The sequence below is a fragment of the Kogia breviceps genome, chromosome 7 (assembly GCF_026419965.1).
Source record: "Kogia breviceps isolate mKogBre1 chromosome 7, mKogBre1 haplotype 1, whole genome shotgun sequence".
Classification (NCBI taxonomy): Eukaryota; Metazoa; Chordata; class Mammalia; order Artiodactyla; family Physeteridae; genus Kogia; species Kogia breviceps.
Window position 1 is genome coordinate 19,462,158 of NC_081316.1, and position 19,645 is coordinate 19,481,802.

The 19,645-nt window shown below is 48.6% G+C and overlaps 1 protein-coding gene across 14 annotated transcripts in view; it reads left to right on the forward strand.

The window, feature by feature from the left end:
• PPFIA1 (PTPRF interacting protein alpha 1) overlaps positions 1–19,645 on the forward strand; it is an 85,218-nt gene that overhangs the window by 15,202 nt on the left and 50,371 nt on the right. For 13 of the 14 annotated variants that reach the window (XM_067037807.1, XM_067037795.1, XM_067037800.1 and 10 more), the window contains exon 3: positions 19,433–19,534. In XM_067037807.1, coding sequence (XP_066893908.1) covers positions 19,433–19,534 — 102 coding nt within the window. Of the gene's footprint in view, positions 1–3,597; positions 3,701–19,432; positions 19,535–19,645 lie in introns of those variants that run through there. The other variant, XM_067037806.1, reaches the window with a different exon arrangement.

The following is a 19,645-nucleotide window of genomic DNA, read 5'->3' on the forward strand; positions in this document are numbered from 1 at the left end:
AATGTATGTTAAGAATATATAGTTAGAATAATGGGTTTTAAAGCAATGTGAAGTAACATAACCGCGCAAATAAAATTTGATATACAGTTAAGTTCATTTGTTTCTGTTTATTCTTTTTTTAAAAAATAAATTTATTTATTTTATTTATTTATTTTTGGCTTCCTTGGGTCTTCGTTGCTGCGTGTGGGCTTTCTCTAGTTGCGGGAGCAGGGGCTACTCTTCGTTGCAGTGCGCGGGCTTCTCATTGCAGTGGCATCTCTTGTTGCAGAGCACGGGATCTAAGCACGCGGGCTCCAGTAGTTGTGGCATGTGGGCTCAGTAGTTGTGGTGCACGGGCTTACTTGCTCCGTGGCATGTGGGATCTTCCCGGAGTAGGGCTTGAACCCGTGTCCCCTGCATTGGCATGCAGATTCTTAACCACTGCGCCACCAGGGAAGCCCTGTATTTATTTTTTATTTTTTAAAAATTTTTGTGTGTGTGTGTGATACATGGGCCTCTCACTGTTGTGGCTTCTCCCGTTGCGGAGCACAGGCTCTGGACGCACAGGCTCAGTGGCCATGGCCCACAGGCCCAGCTGCTCCGTGGCATGTGGGATCTTCCCGCACCGGGGCACGAACCTGTGTCCCCTGCATCGGCAGGCGGATTCTCAACCACTGCACCGCCAGGGAAGCCCCTCTGTTTATCCTTAATTTTAGGGTTTGCATTTTCTTTTGGAGTTAACTTTTTTCGAATACATAAAGCATTTACATGGTTCAAAAATCAGAACTATAGGAAAAGGAATTCTCAGAAATCTTGCTTCTCCTGTCTCTGTCCCACCCAACCCTCACAGGTGGGGTGACCATGTCTCCTGGTTTGCGTGAGATGGTCCTGGGTTTTGCTTGTTAGCAAGTGTTCCCTTTCACTCAGAAATGAAGCACAGCTGAAGGTTTGTTGCTTGCTAATGCTAATTAGGGATGTGACAAAATGTTTCCACTTCGTAGGTTTTCCCTGTAGCTGGAAGTGAGCTCTTGGCCCAGTTCTGCAGGCTTGGATAGCAGGTCCTTGGCAGGGAAGGTCCACCCAGAGAGTTCTTACGCTTGGCTTGCAGAGTCTCAATGTTATTCTGAGGGGGAATTTCATTTTGCTCTGAAAATAAATTTGGGAGCTTAAAGCATATCTTGCATTTCCAAGTTTTTCTGCTTTGCAAATGGGCTAATTATCCCTTCTGCCTGTGTAATTTTAAACCCTTGTCAGTAGTAACATAATCATTGATTTCATGTGGTGGCATGTTGGTATAAAAGTTTAAGTTCTACTTGAGACTAATCGATATTTCTGAGCCATTGATCTCTCTTGAAATCGGAAGGTGCTGTTAGAAGCTAGGGCCCGCTCTTCTCCCCACCTTGACCGTCTTTCATGGGAAATCGAGAATGCCGGGTAAGGTCAGGCATCCTCTGTACCCCAAAACAGAAACAGGTGTGGCAGGGGACAAGTGTTTCAAATAGTCTGAGTATTAATATGAATAGTCTGATGTGGTATTTATTTTCATGCAAATTAAAATCTAAGGACTTTATTTGTGACTAAGTGTGAAATCCAGTTGAGGCCAAGGGTTAAAGAAGTTCTGTATCGCACTTTGCTGCTTTGTGGCCCAGCTCCTTTCCCTCCACCGCAGACACATGCTGACTGGAGACTGTCAGCACACTGGCATTTCACCCCGGCGCTGTCTGAAGGCATTTTACAAAAAAATAGCGCAGCTCCGTCCTCAAGCCGACAGTGACTTAAACGAAGAGCTTAAAGCAGGCCTGCGGGTGTGCACTGCATCTCTCACTCACGGGCCTGTCTCTCTGGGTAGATTCCATCCCACGCCTGCCGCACCACGGATCCCAGGTCAAGGTGGGTGCATTTTCGAGGAAAGCAGTCTGTTCAGGCCGAGTCGGCGGACTTGTGGGCCAGCCTTCCTTCCCTGGTTACTTTTGTCAGTTTCCTTGGAAGTGAGCCTTCAGCGTTCTCGTCAGTCAGTGAGGGACAGTAACTATTTGTTTTTATTTAGCAAGTATTATACTCAGTGTCTGCCGTGTGTTAGGCACTGTCCAGGGGCTGTGTGGATGGGTGTTTAGGGGGATTAAATGAGATAATAGCCAACATGTATTGCCTCTAAGCCTTTTTTTTTTAAGTGAAGTATAGTTGGTTTACAATGCTGTGTTAGTTGCAGGTGTACAGCAAAATGATTCAGTTATACACACACACATATATATTCTTTTTCAGATTCTTTTCCCATGTAGGTTATTACAAAATATTGAGCATAGTTCCCTGTGCTATACTGTAGGTCCTTGTTGGTTATCTATTTTACATATACTAGTGTGTATCTGTTAATCCCAACCTCCTAATTTATCCCTCCCCCATCTTCCCCTTTGGTAACCATAGGTTTGTTTTCTATGTCTGTGGGTCTGTTTCTGTTTTGTAGATAAGTTCATTTGTTTCTTTCTTTCTTTCTTTTTTTTCTTTTTTGGGCTGCGCCAAGCAGCCTGTGGGATCTTAGATCCCCGACCAGGGATTGAACCTGTTCCCCCTGCAGTGGAAGCACGGAGTCCTCACCACCGGACCACCAAGAAATTTCTGTATCATTTGTTTTTAGATTCCGCATATAAGAAATACATGATAGCCTCTAAGCCTCTTTATGTGAATTATCTCACTGAAGCCTCAGAATGATACTCTAGAGTATACTTTACTTATTTATTTATTTTTGGCTGCGTTGGGTCTTCATTGCTGCACGCGGGCTTTCTCTAGTCGCAGCGAGCGGGGGCTGCTCTTCATCGCAGTGCACGGGCTTCTCACTGCGGTGGCTTCTCTTGTTGCGGAGCACGGGCTCTAGGCACACAGGCTTTAGTAGTTGCGGCACGCAGGCTCAGTAGTTGTGGCGCGCGGGCTCAGTGGTTGTGGCGCATGGGCTCAGTTGTTCTTCAGCATGTGGGATCTTCCCAGACCAGGGCTCGAACTCATGTCCCCTGCACTGGCAGGCGGATTCTTAACCACTGCACCACCAGGGAAGTCGCCTATAGAGTATACTTTAAACAGTACTAGAAAGCAGGATGCTATTATGTACCCCATTTTATAGATGCAGAAATTGAGGTTGGGGAGCTCCCCAGAGCCCCGTAGATCACAAGTGGTGGTCAGTGTTTGCACCCAGGCAGTCTGACTCCAGGGTTCCTCCCTGCAGGAGGAGATGGGGCCGGCAGGATGCCCCCAGTGCCCGTGGGGGTGGTCCTGTGAGTGCCAGGGTTTGCTTCTTCAGCAAAGGGTCTCTATCCCCGTCGGCTCTGCCTGTGGGTGGCGGGCAGACGCCCAGAACGGGAGTCCTCTGGTGGTCCCCAAGGCACCTGTCGCCCTGCAGAGCCTCGTGGAGCGAATACGATGGTTTCCTGACACCGCCAGTTGGTTTCTCTAATGCCCAGAATCTTTAAAGTCATCCGTTCCTAGATGCCTTGTCTAATTCGGTTTCTGACTATTCTTGCGGCTCTTTCACTTGACGAATCCAGGACGTTTAGAGTTTCTCCCTTGTTCTTCATCACTTTCCCCAGAAGCTCTTGCCCGCAGTATGTCCCCAGGGGTCTGCGTGTGCTGTGGACGGCGGCCCCGGAGCACGCGTGTCCCTCAGCCAACCCTCAGCCCCTGGTGAGATGCACATGCACTGAACTGCGCCAAGCCTGGGTGGATCACTGCAACAGTAAGTAAGGAAAGAGCTGTGGCTTTGGAATGCAACTGATCAGCCGGCAATTTGCATGTCAGGGTGTGCAAGGCCCGTCTTCTGTCACTGTCTGTGATGCAGGGAGCTGGGTGGCAGTGCGGCAGAGCCCTGAGACAGCTTCTGATCTGGTTCCGTCACCGGGTCACCTCTTGGAGCCTCTGGTCTCATCTCTATAGAATGGGGAGTGGGGGGGGGACCCGACCCTGTAGTTCAAAGCCTTATGGAAAGAAGCCTGTCTCTGGAGGGTCTCCGAGGGGCCGGCTCCCCAGGGAGCGCAGTGCCACCTGGAGCCTCCTGTGCCGAGACCCTGCGGCCACACGGGGGTCCAGGGAGGACAGTTGGGAAGCCCGGGGAGCTAGATGAGCTCCATGTCCCTTTGGGCGCTGTGACTGTTGGTGTTCTGTAGCTCCTGCACGGCCCTTTACTGTCAGTGGGAAGGAAAGGTCGACATTTGGCTGTGGTTTTCACCGCAGCTGGGGCCGAAGAGTGAGGAGTGATGCTGGGGGCACAGCTGGTCCTGAGCAGACGCTCTGCGCCTCCGGACATCTCTCTCCCTGGGCCGAGGCCGCATCCTTTAGCCACTCACGAGAAACATCCTGGTGCGTTTGGATGCGATGGGGTTCCTACCGTGAGTGTGAGAACGGAGTTTTTGTGAGAAGGGCAAGGAATCAAATGATGGGAGGGAAATTGCAAGGACTTTGTTCACTGCTTTTGTTTTTGCCTGTGTGGATGGAGCTGCTTTTTCTTACTGTGTGAGTGGGAGGCCGTGCTTAACTAAGAGCATGGGCTCTGGGGCTGGGCCCTCACACTGACACCTGCGCTGAGAGCTGCTTCCCAGGCTGCGGTGACACCACCCTGAGCGCGTCCGAGAAGCCCCCCCAGGAGTGCCTGGGCTCCGAGGAGCGCGGGAGGCGTTAGCCGGTGTTCCGACGAGTAGCGTCAGGGGGTGTGGTGATGATGAGGGGCCCTTTCCTTCTGGATTCCCAAAGTTAATAGGGGAAAAGAGGAGGAAGGTGAAAAAAAAGTTCAAACAATATAAACTGTAAGACGCACACAGTACCAGTCTCTGCCTCCGTCCAGTGTGCCCACGGTGTGGGGTGATATCAGAAAGGCAGTGGCGTTTTTAATGCTCATTCACACTTCTCACTGAGGAAAATAGGTGAAGTTCTGCGTTGAGTAAAATAAGCATATGCTAAGTTGAGGGGCCTAGTTACAGACTGCCTGGGTGATCCATGCGCAGAACTGTAAGTGACTGTACACTCGGAGTAGTTCCCAGCGTCTCGGGGAAGGTGGGGGGACCGGGCCTGGAGGCCATGAGCCCTGTCCTGCTGTGCGAGGCTCTGGTGAAGCTGCTTGTCCGGAAACTCACCTGCACTGCCCACATCATTGCCCGGAGCCTCGGGTGAATGACCACCTCTGGACGCTGCTTGTGGCTTCCCGTTCGGCGTCTGGGCTCCAGGCCTGTGGTTGGTGGGCCTGGCGCTGTTCTGCACTGTCCCCAGATGTGGGAGAGGCCGGGAGAGCAGGTGGCTGGTGCTTCTGCCCCTCCTCTGGGTCCCATGCCGTTCCTCAAGGACACACCACTTCCCAGCCGTAGGAAGGGGGCTCCGAGACTGGGTGGCTAAAATAGATGCCATGTGGCAACAGTATGACCATGCGTGTTGACAGTGTAAGAAAGCAGTGCAGCGTTTGCAGGTGGCAGACAGCAAAGACTCTGCCTGGCTGGGATTTTCAGGGACAGTCGCCACGTCCGTCTCTCCTCTGCCCTGACCTCCTGCTGGAGAGAGAAAAGAATACAGTAAATAGAGATTGAAATTAGGTGTTCCTCCCGGCAACTCATCTATGTTATCACAGTCTTTTGTTGTTTTTATTCCTGTTCCTGATTATCTTTGCTCCATTTCAAGGAGAAAGTTTCACAAACCAGAAGTGCTGCCTTTTTGGTGTGTCTAGCAGGGTGCCTGAAGATGACCTGAGCGGTAGAAAGGTCCACGGTGGGGGAAGTGGTGGGTGGTTAGAACAAAGGGTTTAAGTTGGAAAGAATGTACATTCCAAGGTTGTTTTCTTGTGCAAACCAGAGAAATTCTTGGTCCCCAAAAAGTTTAACGATGAATTAAGCGATTGCTTGAAAGCACGTTCCTGCTGATAGGTTCTGCGTGCTTTGTACGCATCCTTGAATGTCCGGTGCTTTCCTCGTTGTTTCCCCGCTGTGTTTTCACTATTAATGACTGTTGTTGAAAGGGCCGGTGCTGCCGGGAAGCGACGTGTTCTCTGGTGAGTCTGCGAGTGCTCAGGCTGCAGCCTGTTCAGTAAGTGACCTCCAGCCGGCACCTCGTCCTGCTGTGCAAACGGCTCCATCACACACTCCACGGGGAGATGGAGTTCTCTGGTGTTGACTTCCCGGGCTTTGAAACACTGCTGGTGCTGCTTCAGTTAGCTTCATCTTAAGATTCTCTCATTGGAAGTTTTATAGTCATACTACAGAAAAACAATCTGACACACAGAATCCTAATTTAAAGTAACTTTTAAAATTGTCAGTAATGGGGCTTCCCTGGTGGCGCAGTGGTTGAGAGTCCGCCTGCCGATGCGGGAGACGCGGGTTCGTAACCCCGGTCCGGGAGGATCCCACGTGCCGCGGAGCGGCTGGGCCCGTGAGCCGTGGCCACTGAGCCTGCGCGTCTGGAGCCTGTGCTCCGCAACGGGAGAGGCCACAGCAGTGAGAGGCCTGCGTACCACAAAAAAAAAAAAAAAAAAAAAAAAAAATGTCAGTAATATAGAGGGAGCTCGCGTTCTCGTCTTTGTGTATTTTCTGTGCTCACCTGCAGGCGTTAGGTTCTTTTTTTTTCATGTTCAGAAAACCTCTGTGCAAAGAATTGAGGGAAAGGAAGCACTTGCTACCCAAAGATAGTTGGATAATTATTTTCATTTTATCCTAGTCATGTGCTCGTGACTAGGAAATACACTAAAGTCCTAGCCTACTGCCCCTTTTCTGCAGTCATCGTGCAGATTCGTTCACTTCTGTGGGCTCGGCATCCCCCTTTGGAAGGTGAGTGCCACGGTTGTGTCTTCATCCCCAGGTTTGTGATGCACTTTTTACGCCCCAGCCCCAAGCTTGTCACACCCTTCAGATGCGACCAGGCTCTCCTGCTGCATGTCATGTCCAGAGTTGCGCTATGCTTCCTCCTCGCTCAGCCTTCGCCTTCCAGCCTCCCCTCCCAGCTTTCCCCGCATCGCCCTTCCCTCCTTTCTCACCCTCCAGGACCACTCAGTGCTGGTTCGGTTTTTCTTTCCTAATGTTGTGTTTCTTCTCTTCTGTATTCTGGTATCGCTGTTCGGGCCTTTCATGCCTCGAGCCTCCGTGATGCACCCTCTCCCCTTTTTCCAGTCCGTCCAGCACACTCCACACAGCTCCCAGGTTAACCCGAACCTTTGCTGTGCACAGGTTTCTGCAGCACCCGTCCCTGGCGGCAGAGGCAAAACCTAAACTCTTGTGTTTGGCACTCGCAACTCCACGTTCTGGCTTTCTTCAGCTTTCCCACGCCATCTCCCTCTATAAATACCCCTTCATTCTAGCCACACCAGTCTTTTTGCTCCCCTTCCCTCACACCTTGGCCTACACAATTCCCTTCTCGTGGAGTCCCTTTCCCGCTCCCTTTATTCAAAACCCCACCTGTCTCTCAAGGCCGAGGTCAATCAACCCTGTGAGGTCTGTTCTCACACCTCCAGTTCCTACTGGGATTCAGGGTCCGTCCCATCTCTAGGAGAAGATGGAGTCTGATGCTGGTTTTACTTTTTATTCCTTTCACCTTTTCTTCAGCTTTTAAAAATGTCATCAGCTTGAAGAAAAACATAGATAAAGTAGTAGGATTGGGTATATATCAGGGTCATCCTTGAGGGGGGCAAAAGAAATCACAGAAAGATATCCTGGGGGATATGCCCTCTTTCTTTCCATGTGGTGATGGTGGTGAAGTTATTGGTTGACTGTAACAGTCCCTTCCTTTTCTCTAACTGCTGAGTGATTTTTTTCTTGTCCACCCAGTCTTTCCTTCTCTCCACCCCCCTCCACACCTGTTTCAAGTCTTCAATCCTTTGCTTACTAACATGTGGCCTTGGTTATGATACTTACTGTGTTATCTTCCCCTGAAGATAACATCTCGTCTGTATTGAGTTCTCAGTCCCAAGCCATTTATTAACCGAGTGACCTTTGCACTTCACTAACCTGCCTGGGCCTGTATTATAATTTGTAAAATGAGGTAATTATGAGTACCTTACTGGGTGGCTGAAAATAAAATGTGATAAAATATGTGAAAATACTTCGAAAACCATAAAGCAGCAAACAAAAATAGCACTATTGCCATTAATATTTACATCTACATGTACTTAGAATAGCACCTTAGAAATTGCTGGTGTTGTCCAGCTGGTGTTGTCCAGGGCTACTCATCCTTAAGCCTGAGTTTCTACCCTACTAAGCTTACTAGAGCCACAGAGGAACCCTAATAAAGTACCTTCAGTTATGGTTTTGTAGCTGGCCTTTGATTCATTCTCAGGTGTCTTCTTGTGAAATTAGAGGGTAAGGGGGCTCTTGTCAGACTGGTTTGCAAGACATGAATACACAGACCCACAAGGTTACAAAGTAGTAACATTTGCTGTCAGAGGTAGTATGTTACTGATTTGTTTCCGTACATAGCTATTGCCTGAATGCTGGTGTGTTGCTAGACCCTTTGGGGGGCGGGGGTTTCAGTAGTGAGGGGGCACGTCTTTCCCCCGAGTAGACTGGGGTCTGCGCAGTGAAGTGGTGGCGGAGGCCTGGGGGATCCTAAGCAGGAGATGGGTGGTCAAGCCCAGTCCGCGACCCCGTGTGCAGCCTGCGGGAGGGTGTGGGGCGGGGCCGGCAGGTCAGCAGGTGGGGAAGGAGGACGGTGTTGGGGGTGCAGCCCTGACAGTGTGGGGATGGTCCTTAGCGTGGGGTGGGAGGAGAACGGTTGACAAAGGCCTTGAGGGTGTGGCTCCCGGGGAAGTGGTGACCAGGAGCAGAGCTGGTTGTCTGACAGCTTCTGGGGGAGGATGGTGATGGACGGGCAGACTGGACAGGCAGAGGGGCGGCCCTGCAGGCAGTCGAGACATTTTGTTGACAATCAACCCTTTATCTGTATCAGTTCCACCAATCAGCTTTGTGGTCTTCTAGTAGGCAGTGTCATTCTTGTTATGAAAACTGCGTGACAGAGAATCAAAAGCCTTTTTCAAATTCATTTGTACTTATTACTTTCAGCCTCAGCTCTATGACCTTAAACACGGCAGCATTTGTGTTTCTTCGACTTGTCAGCAGAATTTCAGGAAATGCTATAAATGTAGCCGTAGATACTCTGAGACCGCTTATTCTTAAACTTGTATTTCTATTGACCAGGCAGAGTGGAGCCGCAAGAGGAAACCCCTAATAAAGTACTTTCAGTTATGGTTTTATACCGAGACCTTTGATTCACTCCGAGATATCTGTCTTCCATCTGGTGTATCAGGAAAGCAGCCCGCTCGGTTGTCCTTGGTCTTCTGTGTGCTGAGGCTTGAGCTTTCAGTCGCGGTCCCCCGTGTCTGCTAAAAGGTGGCCACGATTGCCCATAATTGTTTCTTGAGTTCTTTCAGAGTCACATTGTAGCTTTAGAGCAGTCCGGTGCAACGTTAGCTGACCCTGTTGCACGTCAGAGAGCTGCTCTTCCATAGTACCTGCTGGGAATTTGGTGGAAATTTCTCTTCCTGTCGACAGTGCAGTCTCACAGGGCAACAGAGTAGGTTCTGTCTTATAACCCTTTCTGTGCAGTTGTGTTTGCTGATACTATGAGGGCTCTGGAAGGTGGGGTCCGAAGGCTCCCATACCTAATTTAACACATCTAGGATGTTTTACATTAATAAAGGTCATGAAGTAATTTCACAGAATGCTTAATCACATGTAAAAGAGTTGATTGTGGCTTTTTGGGTTTGTTTTTCTTTTGTTTTTTGTTTTTTTTTGCAAAATAGAGGTGCTACTAGGAGCTAATGACAAGCCTTAAATATTCTAAAATTGTGACTAAATCAGAAAAACCAGGAGCACACCATAAGGTTTTTCAGGAGACTTGGTAAGTTGTAAACTGTACGGCACTTCCCGAGCAGTGCCAGTGAGAGCAGCATGATGTCATCTTACTAGAGGAGTGGGGATGTTCCTCAGGTGTGCTGTCCTTCCCTCAGGATGGCATTGGCTTCCTTCTCAAATTCAGCGTGCCTCAAACCCTGATGGCACCCTCCCATCACTCCCAGACATGTTTTGATGGTGCCACCATTGCCAGGAGGCTGCAGCAGGACCACCGTCTCTGTGGAAATATGGACTTTACGCTGTTCCTAATGATGGTTTAGACAGTCAAGGTCAGACAGGCAGTTTCTGGTCTCATACTTTGAAGACAGTTTCTTTATGATTCAGTAATGTCTTGGCACATGCATAGATCTGTGAAATGAAATATTTGAAGATGAAAACTGCTTTATACTCTAGTAAGCATGAGTAGTGCTAAAAACCACATAACCGGCTTTATTGGGAAATTTGAAACATTATGTAAATATAAACTGGATGTTAACATACTTCATGTTGTGCTCTCGCTTTGTTATTTTCCAGTGTTTAAGAACTCAGAAGGTACTCATTCCTGTTTGAATGAAGGATTTCGGCCCTTGGTTTTTTTACTTCATTGGTTTGATTCTCCCTTAACCCCCAGGCTCAGTTTTTAAAATTTAATTAGAATGTTTTCGCCTGTGATATGTCCCTGACATTATACACTTGTTTCTAAGACATACAAAATATGCATTCATACTTATATTCAGGTGGTTTTGAAATACACACGTGCATTTATTTTTCAGATTATCTTGACTAATTGTAAGAAATTATGTGTGTTTAAATACTGAAATGCTAGTAACAACCAAAAGCATTTTGGTTTGCTCTTTAGCAGAAATATAAAAATATGTGAAACAAAACTTATAATTACTGTCCATGAGGAAATCCCAATTTTTGCCTAAAAGAAAGTACATTCCAGAGAAGAAAGGAGTGATGGCTAAGCTAGCTGGCTATTTAAATTGGAATTTAGAAACAGAAATGGAACAATTCACTCATTCACATTGTGAAGAAATATGTCTCCTGCTCGGCATGCCCAAAAACCAAAGTATAAAATCCACATAAAAACTTGTGCAGGAATGTTCATAGTAGCATTATTCATGATAGTTAGAAAGCACAAGCAACCCGAATGTCCATTAACCAGTGAATGGATAAACAGAATGTGCTACATCCACCTAATGGAATTATTATTGAGGCGCAAGAATGAATGAAGCTCTGACACACACTACAACATGGGTGGGCCTTGCAAACGTTACACTGAGTGAAGGAATCCAGACGCAAGAGGACAGGTATCGTACAAGTCCATATATGTGGAATGTCCGGAATAGGCAAGTGCCTAGAGACAGAAAGCAGGCTGGTGGCTGCCGGAGGTCGGAGGCAAGGGGTAACTCGGAGTGACTCCTAATGGGTCCGGGTTTCTTTGGGGCAGAGAGGCACGGCAGCCCAGGCGCGGGGGAGGCGGCGGCAGCGGCCAGTCTAGGAGATGCAAGTGTGAGGTCGAATTAGCAGGCCCAGCAGTTGGCAGACATGGAGGAAAAGGAGGGAGGGAGGCCATGTAGAGGCCCCCTCTACTCTGGGGGCTAGGAGGAAGGTGGTGAAGTCCTGGAAGACAGCCGATTGGAGGTGCATGGTGGGCAGTTGGACAGTGACCCATCGTGGGGGGTAGAAGCCTGACACAGGTCAGACAGGCTTGGTGTGTAGGGTGAACAGGGGACCTCGAGCAGAGCCCCAGGAGCACCAGCGGTTATGAGACGAGCAGAGAACAAGGGACCAGGACAAGGGGGAGGAAAGTGGGAAGGAGGGGTCAGATGCTCCCCCATAGGGCGGGGTAGGTGAGCACTGAAGCCAGGCTGGGTTCAGTGGAGACAAGGGTGGTGCTGGTGTGTCAGCCAGAGCTCCTTCAGTGAGGCTGGAGGCTGAGTAGAGAGCAGAAGAAAGGATTAGCGATTGAGATGCGGCCACTTAGGGAGAAAGTGTCTGGACAAGTTCTGTCCGCATAGGCGGGGCCTGTAATCCGCTCGTGCCTGTAGTTTTAACATGGTTTAGAAAGGAAAAAGGAAGTGAAGAATGGCCTGTTTTTTTTTTTTAGTAAGTTGGGCTAATAATGATTTCATTCTTTTTATTTTAATTGTTAAATTTATTATTATTATTTTTTTTTGGCTGCGCCGCACGGCTTGTGGGATCTTAGTTCCCTGACCAGGGATTGAACCCAGGTCCTGGCAGTGAAAGCAGAGTCCTAACCACTGGACTGTCAGGGAAGGCCCTGTTTGGTTTTTTTTTTTTTTTTTTTTTTTAAAAAAAAAAACAAAGCGAGTACGTACTTAATTGAAATTAAATAGGACTGTCAGGGAAGTTCCTGGTTTTTTTTTTTTTCTTAAAACAAAGCGAGTACTACTTAATTGAAGTTAAACAGGAATATAAGTTAAAAAGAAAGACTCATTTCCAACCTACTTTCCCATCCATAGTGGATAATCTGCATTAGCAGTTTGGTGGGTGTCCATCTATATTTTATATAAGAAATACAAGTTTGTGTTTGCTTTTAACCAAATGGCGATCGCATTGCAATACTGCTCTGCACCATGTTTTGTTAGGTTCAGAATATAGTCTCGATTGCTTAATTGCCAAATGCTAAGTATGAGCATAAATTTTGTCAGTATCTATTCTTAGAAATGAGAAAAAATAATCAGATATATTGGGACTTTTGAACTGCTTATGCATTTTGCTCTGTTGCTTGCAAATAATCAGTGATTGAAAATCCAGTGCTCTTGCATTCACGGCTTTAAATATCTCTAGTGAGCTCATTACTCAGATTTTGCAAAGGTGTAAAGTTTGTCTTTTTTCCTTCTAAGTGTCCCTGTGTCCTCCCTCTCCCATCACTAGGTCGCAGTATAAATAGATAGTTATACATAACCTTTCCAAGCGTATTTTAGTCAACACATTAGAGTTCCAAATATGATTTGCTGATTCATTTTAATGTATAAACTTCTAATTTCCTTTCAGTTCAAAATTTGACATGCTTTCAAACCTAAGACTGTGGCAAATATCAGTAGCTTCTGTAAGAAGATAAACTACGTCAGTTCTGCAAGTCGGTTTTTCAGGTGTTCATTTTGGTTTGCTAAAAATTAGACCCCATTTCCATTCTTTATTATACTCCGTGTCCCTCCAGTAAGAGGACATATACTTTTTGCCTCCAGCGAAGCTTTAGTCTTGTTTCAGCAGGTTAGCAAAAATAATGAAACGTAATTTAAAAGTAAGACAGAGCTATTTGTGGAGATTATAGAGAATAGAAGATGTAGAACCATAACGCGGATGATCAGGTAAAGAACACGGGAAGGGGGTGGGGACCACGTGAGAGTAGGAAGTGGCCAGACCCTGCTGCTTCCCGCTTCCCTTGGTGTCTGGGAAGAGAGAATGGTCATCGCTTCTAGAACCAAATGTTGCATCTGATCCATAGGACTGACTTTTTTTTTTTTTAAATAAATTGATTTATTTATTTTTGGCTGTGTTGAGTCTTTGTTGCTGCACATGGGCTTTCTCTAGTTGCATCGAGCGGGGGCTACTCTTCATTGCAGCGTGCAGGCTTCTCATTGCGGTGGCTTCTCTTGTTGTGGAGCACGGGCTTTAGGCGTGTGGGCTCAGTAGGTGTGGCTTGCGGGCTCTAGAGCACAGGCTCAGTAGTTGTGGTGCACGGGCTCAGTAGTTATGGCTCGAGGGCTCTAGAGCGCAGGCTCAGTAGGTGGGACGCGGGCTTAGTTGCTCTGCGGCATGTGGGATCTTCCTGGAGCAGGGCTTGAACCCGTGTCCATTGGCAGGTGGATTCTTAACCACTGCGCCACCAGGAAAGTCTCTTGATCATGGACGTTGATCAGTCATGTCTGGTTCATGTAATCTGATCCTATTATCTAGATCCAGAAATGATAAGTATCAGCATTTTCACACGTTATGTGAAATCATGTTCTTAAATTGATTTTAGTGGTTGAATGTTATTTTCCCTCGTCTCAGTCCTAGAAAATGGCAAATGGAAATACAAATCTGTATTGTGCAGACTTATATTTTAAACTGAAAATATTCCAGTGATTGTTGTATCTGTTCAGTTTCAAAGAATACTTCAAACTTTAATTACAGTAAAAAGAATGTCACTTTTAACTGGCTTACAGTACTTTTTAAACAGACATTTTTTTTCTAAAGAGAAAAAAATGTACATGCTGACAGTTAAGTTCCTATCATGGTAATAGAGTAGATCGTTTATTGCACATATTTGGGATTTATTCAGGCTCTACTAGTTTTTTCTGCAATGATAATACAAAGTGCACATATGAACATGCTTTTGGAATCTTAAACTTTGGAATTTCCTGTCTAATGTTTATCTAAACTCCTAAGTTTAAATTTGCTTTGATACTTTTTCAGTTGAATTCTTTTGAGCAAAGAGAAAGGTTTTTCTTTAAGGAGTAAAAATAGTTGTGAAGTTCTATAAATTTGTTTTCTATATTCAAAGCAGTATATCATAGAATGGTTTTAGCTGTTGAATTTATTGTAAAAAAACACTTACATTTAGCCAAAATGATGGGAATTAAATATTCTCTTAATAGGTGAATGAAGACAGTTTGGAGCTATTAGGAAAAACTTAAGGAAACTTTGTATGTAAAAGACATAGGCTTGCTTCTGGTGATGAAAGAGTTAAAGGAAAAGTGAATATGGAAAAAGGCTTGCATATGGAAGTGGGGCTAGATGGTGGTCCCTTTTATTTCCAAGGTGGGTGAATCTGTGAATCGCTAATTCCTTGTAGCCAGCTTGTATAGGAGCTTTCAAGCTCCTCCCACCCCCGCCACCCCATAGCCTTGCAGTGTGTACTTGTTATGCTTTGACTCCATATTTCATTTAAAGGCAGTGAAATGTACTCATGATAGATAGTAGGACTTTGAAAAAGAAAACACCGAAATTCAACCCTGCTGGGGCCTACAGGCCGTGACCCTATCACCTTGTTGTGGTCCTTCGCCCTTGCCACGTCTCCCTTGTCTTCCTTACCCGTGGAAATGCCATGGTCCGTTATCGCACACGCACCACACACCCACACACCCACACCCACACACCCACACACCCCCCCACACCCCCCCCCCCCCCACACACCCCGTACTCGGAAACCTGCTCCTGTTAGTCCGTTCCCTGTCCGTGGGTGTCGCGGGCAGCCTGCAGTGGACCCAAATGCCCATGGTCATGGCACTGGTATCCGACCCCCTCTCTGCTCATTGGCTACTTGGTGCCCTCCCCTCTTCCCCTCCCCAGTGCACCGCATGCACCCTTCCACTCAATGCAAAGGCATCTGTTTTCTCAGAGAGATTGGAAGAAATTAGAAGAGGACTTCCAGAAATTCCCACCACACATCTCCCTGTGTGTCTGGCTCTGTGCCTACGTATTCTACTGCCTTTCTCCCTTGACTGTGTGTGAACTGGGCGCCCCCGGGAAAGGCACCCTCTGCACGGACCCAGCTGACTGATCTGCTCTCGGCTGCTCGGGTAGTGGCCATTGGCTCCCACCTCTCCCTGGGATCCTGGCCATCAGCGTGCGAGCCCCTGTCCCCTCCTGCAGCAGGGCTTTCTTGACCTCGTGTCTCCTTTAACCACTGCCCTATTTCTCTTCTACTCTTAACTCCTAGTCCCTCAAAAGAAGGAGTGTGTGCTCACTGCCGTCCTCCTCCTCCCATCCTCTGATGCCCTCTGTCCACCCAGGCCTTCGGCCCTGCCAGGGCTCCCGACCCACTATGGTCATGGTCACCGCTGGCCTCCACCCAACAGGGACCAGTCAGATGACTCCCGCTCCCAGCAGCTGTTGACCCTGGTGACCATTGCTTCTGGAGCACTGGACTCGGAGGTGTTCCCCTTCCCTCCCCGGCCACCCTTGCTGACACCTCTCGTTTCCAAGCCATCCAGCGTTGGCTTCTCACAGGGCTCAAGCCTCATCTTTTATCGCCCACACTCGGTGCCTTGTTGGTCTGAGTGGAATGAGATCACTCTCCCACCTCAGCCAGCATCCCCGAGAAGTCCCGGCCAGGAGGTGCAGCTCCGCTTGAATGCCGTAGAACCTCTCCAATTAAGCTTGTCCGAAACGGGACTTTTAGACCTCCCTTCAAAGCCTGCTCTTCCCGTATTCATTCCCTTCTCAGAGAATGGGGCCTCCATCCTTCCCTCGCTCCTGCCAGAATCCTTGGAATCATCCTGGACCCTTCTTTCTCTCAGGTTTGTTGGATCTGTCCGCACATCCTGCTGGCTCTACTCTCCAGCGCGCCTTGCCCCCCGGCCCCCCGCGGTGTGCTCACTCGCCTGGCCTTTCCTGCACTGTCCCGACGCCAGGCTGCCTCCCCACATCTGGCCTCACCCTCTTACAGGCTCTTCTGAACACAGCATCCAGAGGACCCTTTGAAAGCTGATGACGGCTGCAGCAAGGGGCACATGGGATCCTTGCATTTTGCCCTGAGAATTCTTTTATGTTCTGCGTCTCTCTAGTCTTTTTTTTTTTTTAAGAAGATGTTGTGGGTAGGAGTTTATTAATTAATTTATTTATTTTTGCTGTTTTGTGTCTTCGTTTCTGTGCGAGGGCTTTCTCCAGTTGTGGCAAGCGGGGGCCACTCCTCATCGCGGTGCGCGAGCCTCTCACTATCGCGGCCTCTCTTGTTGCGGAGCACAGGCTCCAGACGCGCAGGCTCAGTAGTTGTGGCTCATGGGCCCAGTTGCTCCACGGCATGTGGGATCCTCCCAGACCAGGGCTCGAGCCCGTGTCCCCTGCATCGGTAGGCAGATTCTCAACCACTGCGCCACCAGGGAAGCCCATGCGTCTCTCTAGTCTTGGTCTTGGGTCAGACCCTCACTTCTCCCCGGGGTTCTTGCTGTGGCCTCAGCTGGTTTCTCACTCTTAACCTCCTCCAGCCCAGCTTCGGCCCTGCTCCCAGGGACTTTTGTTTACCCAGCAAACCCATTTTGAGCACATCCTTTGTGTCAGGCGCTGCCTGGAACTTTGAACAGTTTTGCCCCTTCCTGTTCAGGGCCCACAAAGTCTGTAAATAGACAGCTCCCAGAGCCTTCAGGATGAAGCACAGACTCCTTACGGGGTACGCGGGACCTTCACGGTCTAGCCTCTGCCCGCCTCCGGCCTCACCTTACTCTGCCTGCGGATGCCCTTCTCCACCTTCGGTGCTGTACTTTCGTGACGAGGCTCTTGCCAGCTGGACAGCTGGGTCCTGCTTACCATCCAGTGCAGGTGCCATCCCGGCAGCAAACCTCTGGACACGTGCGCCCGCCTCCCATCAGAGATGGCTTCCACTCTGCTCCCACGGTGGCCTGGGTGACTCTCATGCAGAGCACGGACTGCCCGGGGGTCGTTGCTCGCTTGCCTGTCTGCTCTGTAGGAGCGCCCGGGTAGCGGCCAGGCTCACCTCCCGGTGTTCAGCCAGGCTCGGTGCGCAGCCATTTCTTGGACGCGTTGTGGCTTCCAGTTAGGATGGCAGCATAAACTCATGCCTTGACATATCTCTTCTCCAGCCCCAGCAGTGGAAACATAAACCAGAAAATATGGCCAGGCCCCCCAAAGAGAAAAATACCCTTAAGGAAAGAAGCGGGAGCTTGAGCTGGCTTGGTACCCTGGCCTGCGGTGCTCCAGGCCCTGCGCTGGCGGCGGCACGGGAGACGTGGCTCCCGTGGGTCATGGTGATGGGAGCCAAAGCGTTGAGGTGAATTAGAACTAGATTCAGACTCACTTTCTGAGGCTGGGGTTGGCCTCAGTGTATAGAGGCCAACTGCCCTCTCTACATTGGGGCTTTATAGGAAGTTGTGGGCCCAGGGAGGGTAGAAAGCAGTACCTGGAAGGCACGGCCCTGTCTGGTGGTTGGTTCTCTAAGAGGATCTGCACTGTCTGTGATGGAAGCAGGCAGCAGGGGCCCTCGGTCACCATGGAAACGTAGTTCTGGCCTGAGGCCTTGGGAGGCTTAGAGGGGCAAACATAGGACCTAGGCCGAGTGGGGGGAGGTCGGCACCAACAACATCACCTCCTACTCGAGGGGAGCTGGAACCCAGGTCCCACAAACACGGAGATCTCACACTGAGAGACCCTCCCAGAGCCAGCTCCTTACGCAGCCGTGCCTCTACTCCATCTGAGATTCACGATAGGGCCTGGCAAAACTGTCAAAGAAGTGTGCGTCAGATGCTTCAAACCTGAGCTAACATCCATGAAAAGCAACTAGAAATCATAAGACAAGAAGAGACAAAAATGAAACAAGAGCAGGAGGGCCTGGCCAAAAAACAATTTGAAATCTAGTCAGTGAAAAAAATGTCAGGACGATGAGCTTTGGACTGGACATAATCAAAGACAGATTTAGTGAATTGGCATTTTCTTCATGAAACTGACTCAGATTACAGTGCAAAGGGGGACAGTGTGATCAGAGAAAAATCCAGGGCCCTGAATTCAGATGAGCTTAGAGCCAGCCCTGCCTTTGACCCTCACGTGTAGTAACTGCCTCTCAGCCTAGGCTAATCTGAGTCAGGCTTTCTCTCACCTGTAGCAGGAAGAGTGCTTCTCATACAGGATCTTAGTAATTAGATGGAAACCTCTCTCTGATGTTAGACATTAGATGATCTGACAGTCAGCCAGTTATTTACCAGAGGAATCCGCTATTCAGTGTGATTAACATGGGCACATCTGAAAGAAATCTCAGAAACTCAGGAAGGGAAACGAGCTTGTTGGGAGGACATGGACAGGAGACATAGTCCACGTGGCTGCCCTGCCCTCCCTGCTTCCCAGCCATAAAGCCCAGTGCCAGTGCTTCCGGCCAGCTCTCAGAAGATGTATCTTCAGAATCTTGGTCAGGTTTGAAGACACATTGGATTATTTCTCTCCAGCGTTACTGGGATGTGTTCGTGTTTGCAGGTCTGCGCTGAAGTACTGAAGTAAAGAGTTGTTCACATTCTGTAGCTGATTGACGCTCCCAGGAGCAGCCTTGTCTCCAAAGAGCACCGTGTATACGTGTGTGCGCACGCGCGCACCTGTGTAAATTGTGCTAAATATATATAACATACATTTACCATTTTAACCGGCTTATTGACTGCCTGGATGACTTCAATGGGGTCAGGCTAACAGCCTGGCCTTGGGGTACCATTAGCCTTTTGCCCGGGGGACACTCCAAAGCCTGGTTGCCTTCTAGACCTTTTTTCTTTACTCTCCCCAGTGGTTCTAGGTCACATGCCTGTGAGTCACTTAAAAATATCTTTATCCACCTTGGTATTAGGATTTATGGTCAGGAAAATATCTTGGACTTCCCTGGATCTTGAGAAGGCAGGCTTGGATTCCCTTCCCCACCGTGTGCGTGCCAGGGTCAGGGGTGGAGGGGTGAAGGTTGGTCTGAGTTATGGTGTTCTGTGTGGTCTTGGGCTGGTCGGTGGACCCCTCGCTCTCTGGAGGGTCAGAGAGGTCCTGCTTATCCTAGGGCAGGAGTTGCCTTTGTGTGAAGCCTGGAGAGGCTTGACAGGAATTAGTCTTTAGAGACTCTCTCTCGCTCTCTTTTGTATTTATATTTATATCTATTTACTTATTTAACTGTTTTCTAGGAGTTTGCAGCACTTACTAAAGAACTAAATGTATGCAGGGAACAGCTCCTTGAAAGAGAAGAAGAAATCGCTGAACTGAAAGCGGAAAGGAACAACACCAGGGTTAGTAGGGGATTCTCTGTGTTAACATTTGCCTCGGGGTCACGACTGGGCTCGTGTTGCGTCTTTAAACTCAAAAGATGATCCACTCTGTCTGTTTTTAAACACATTTTT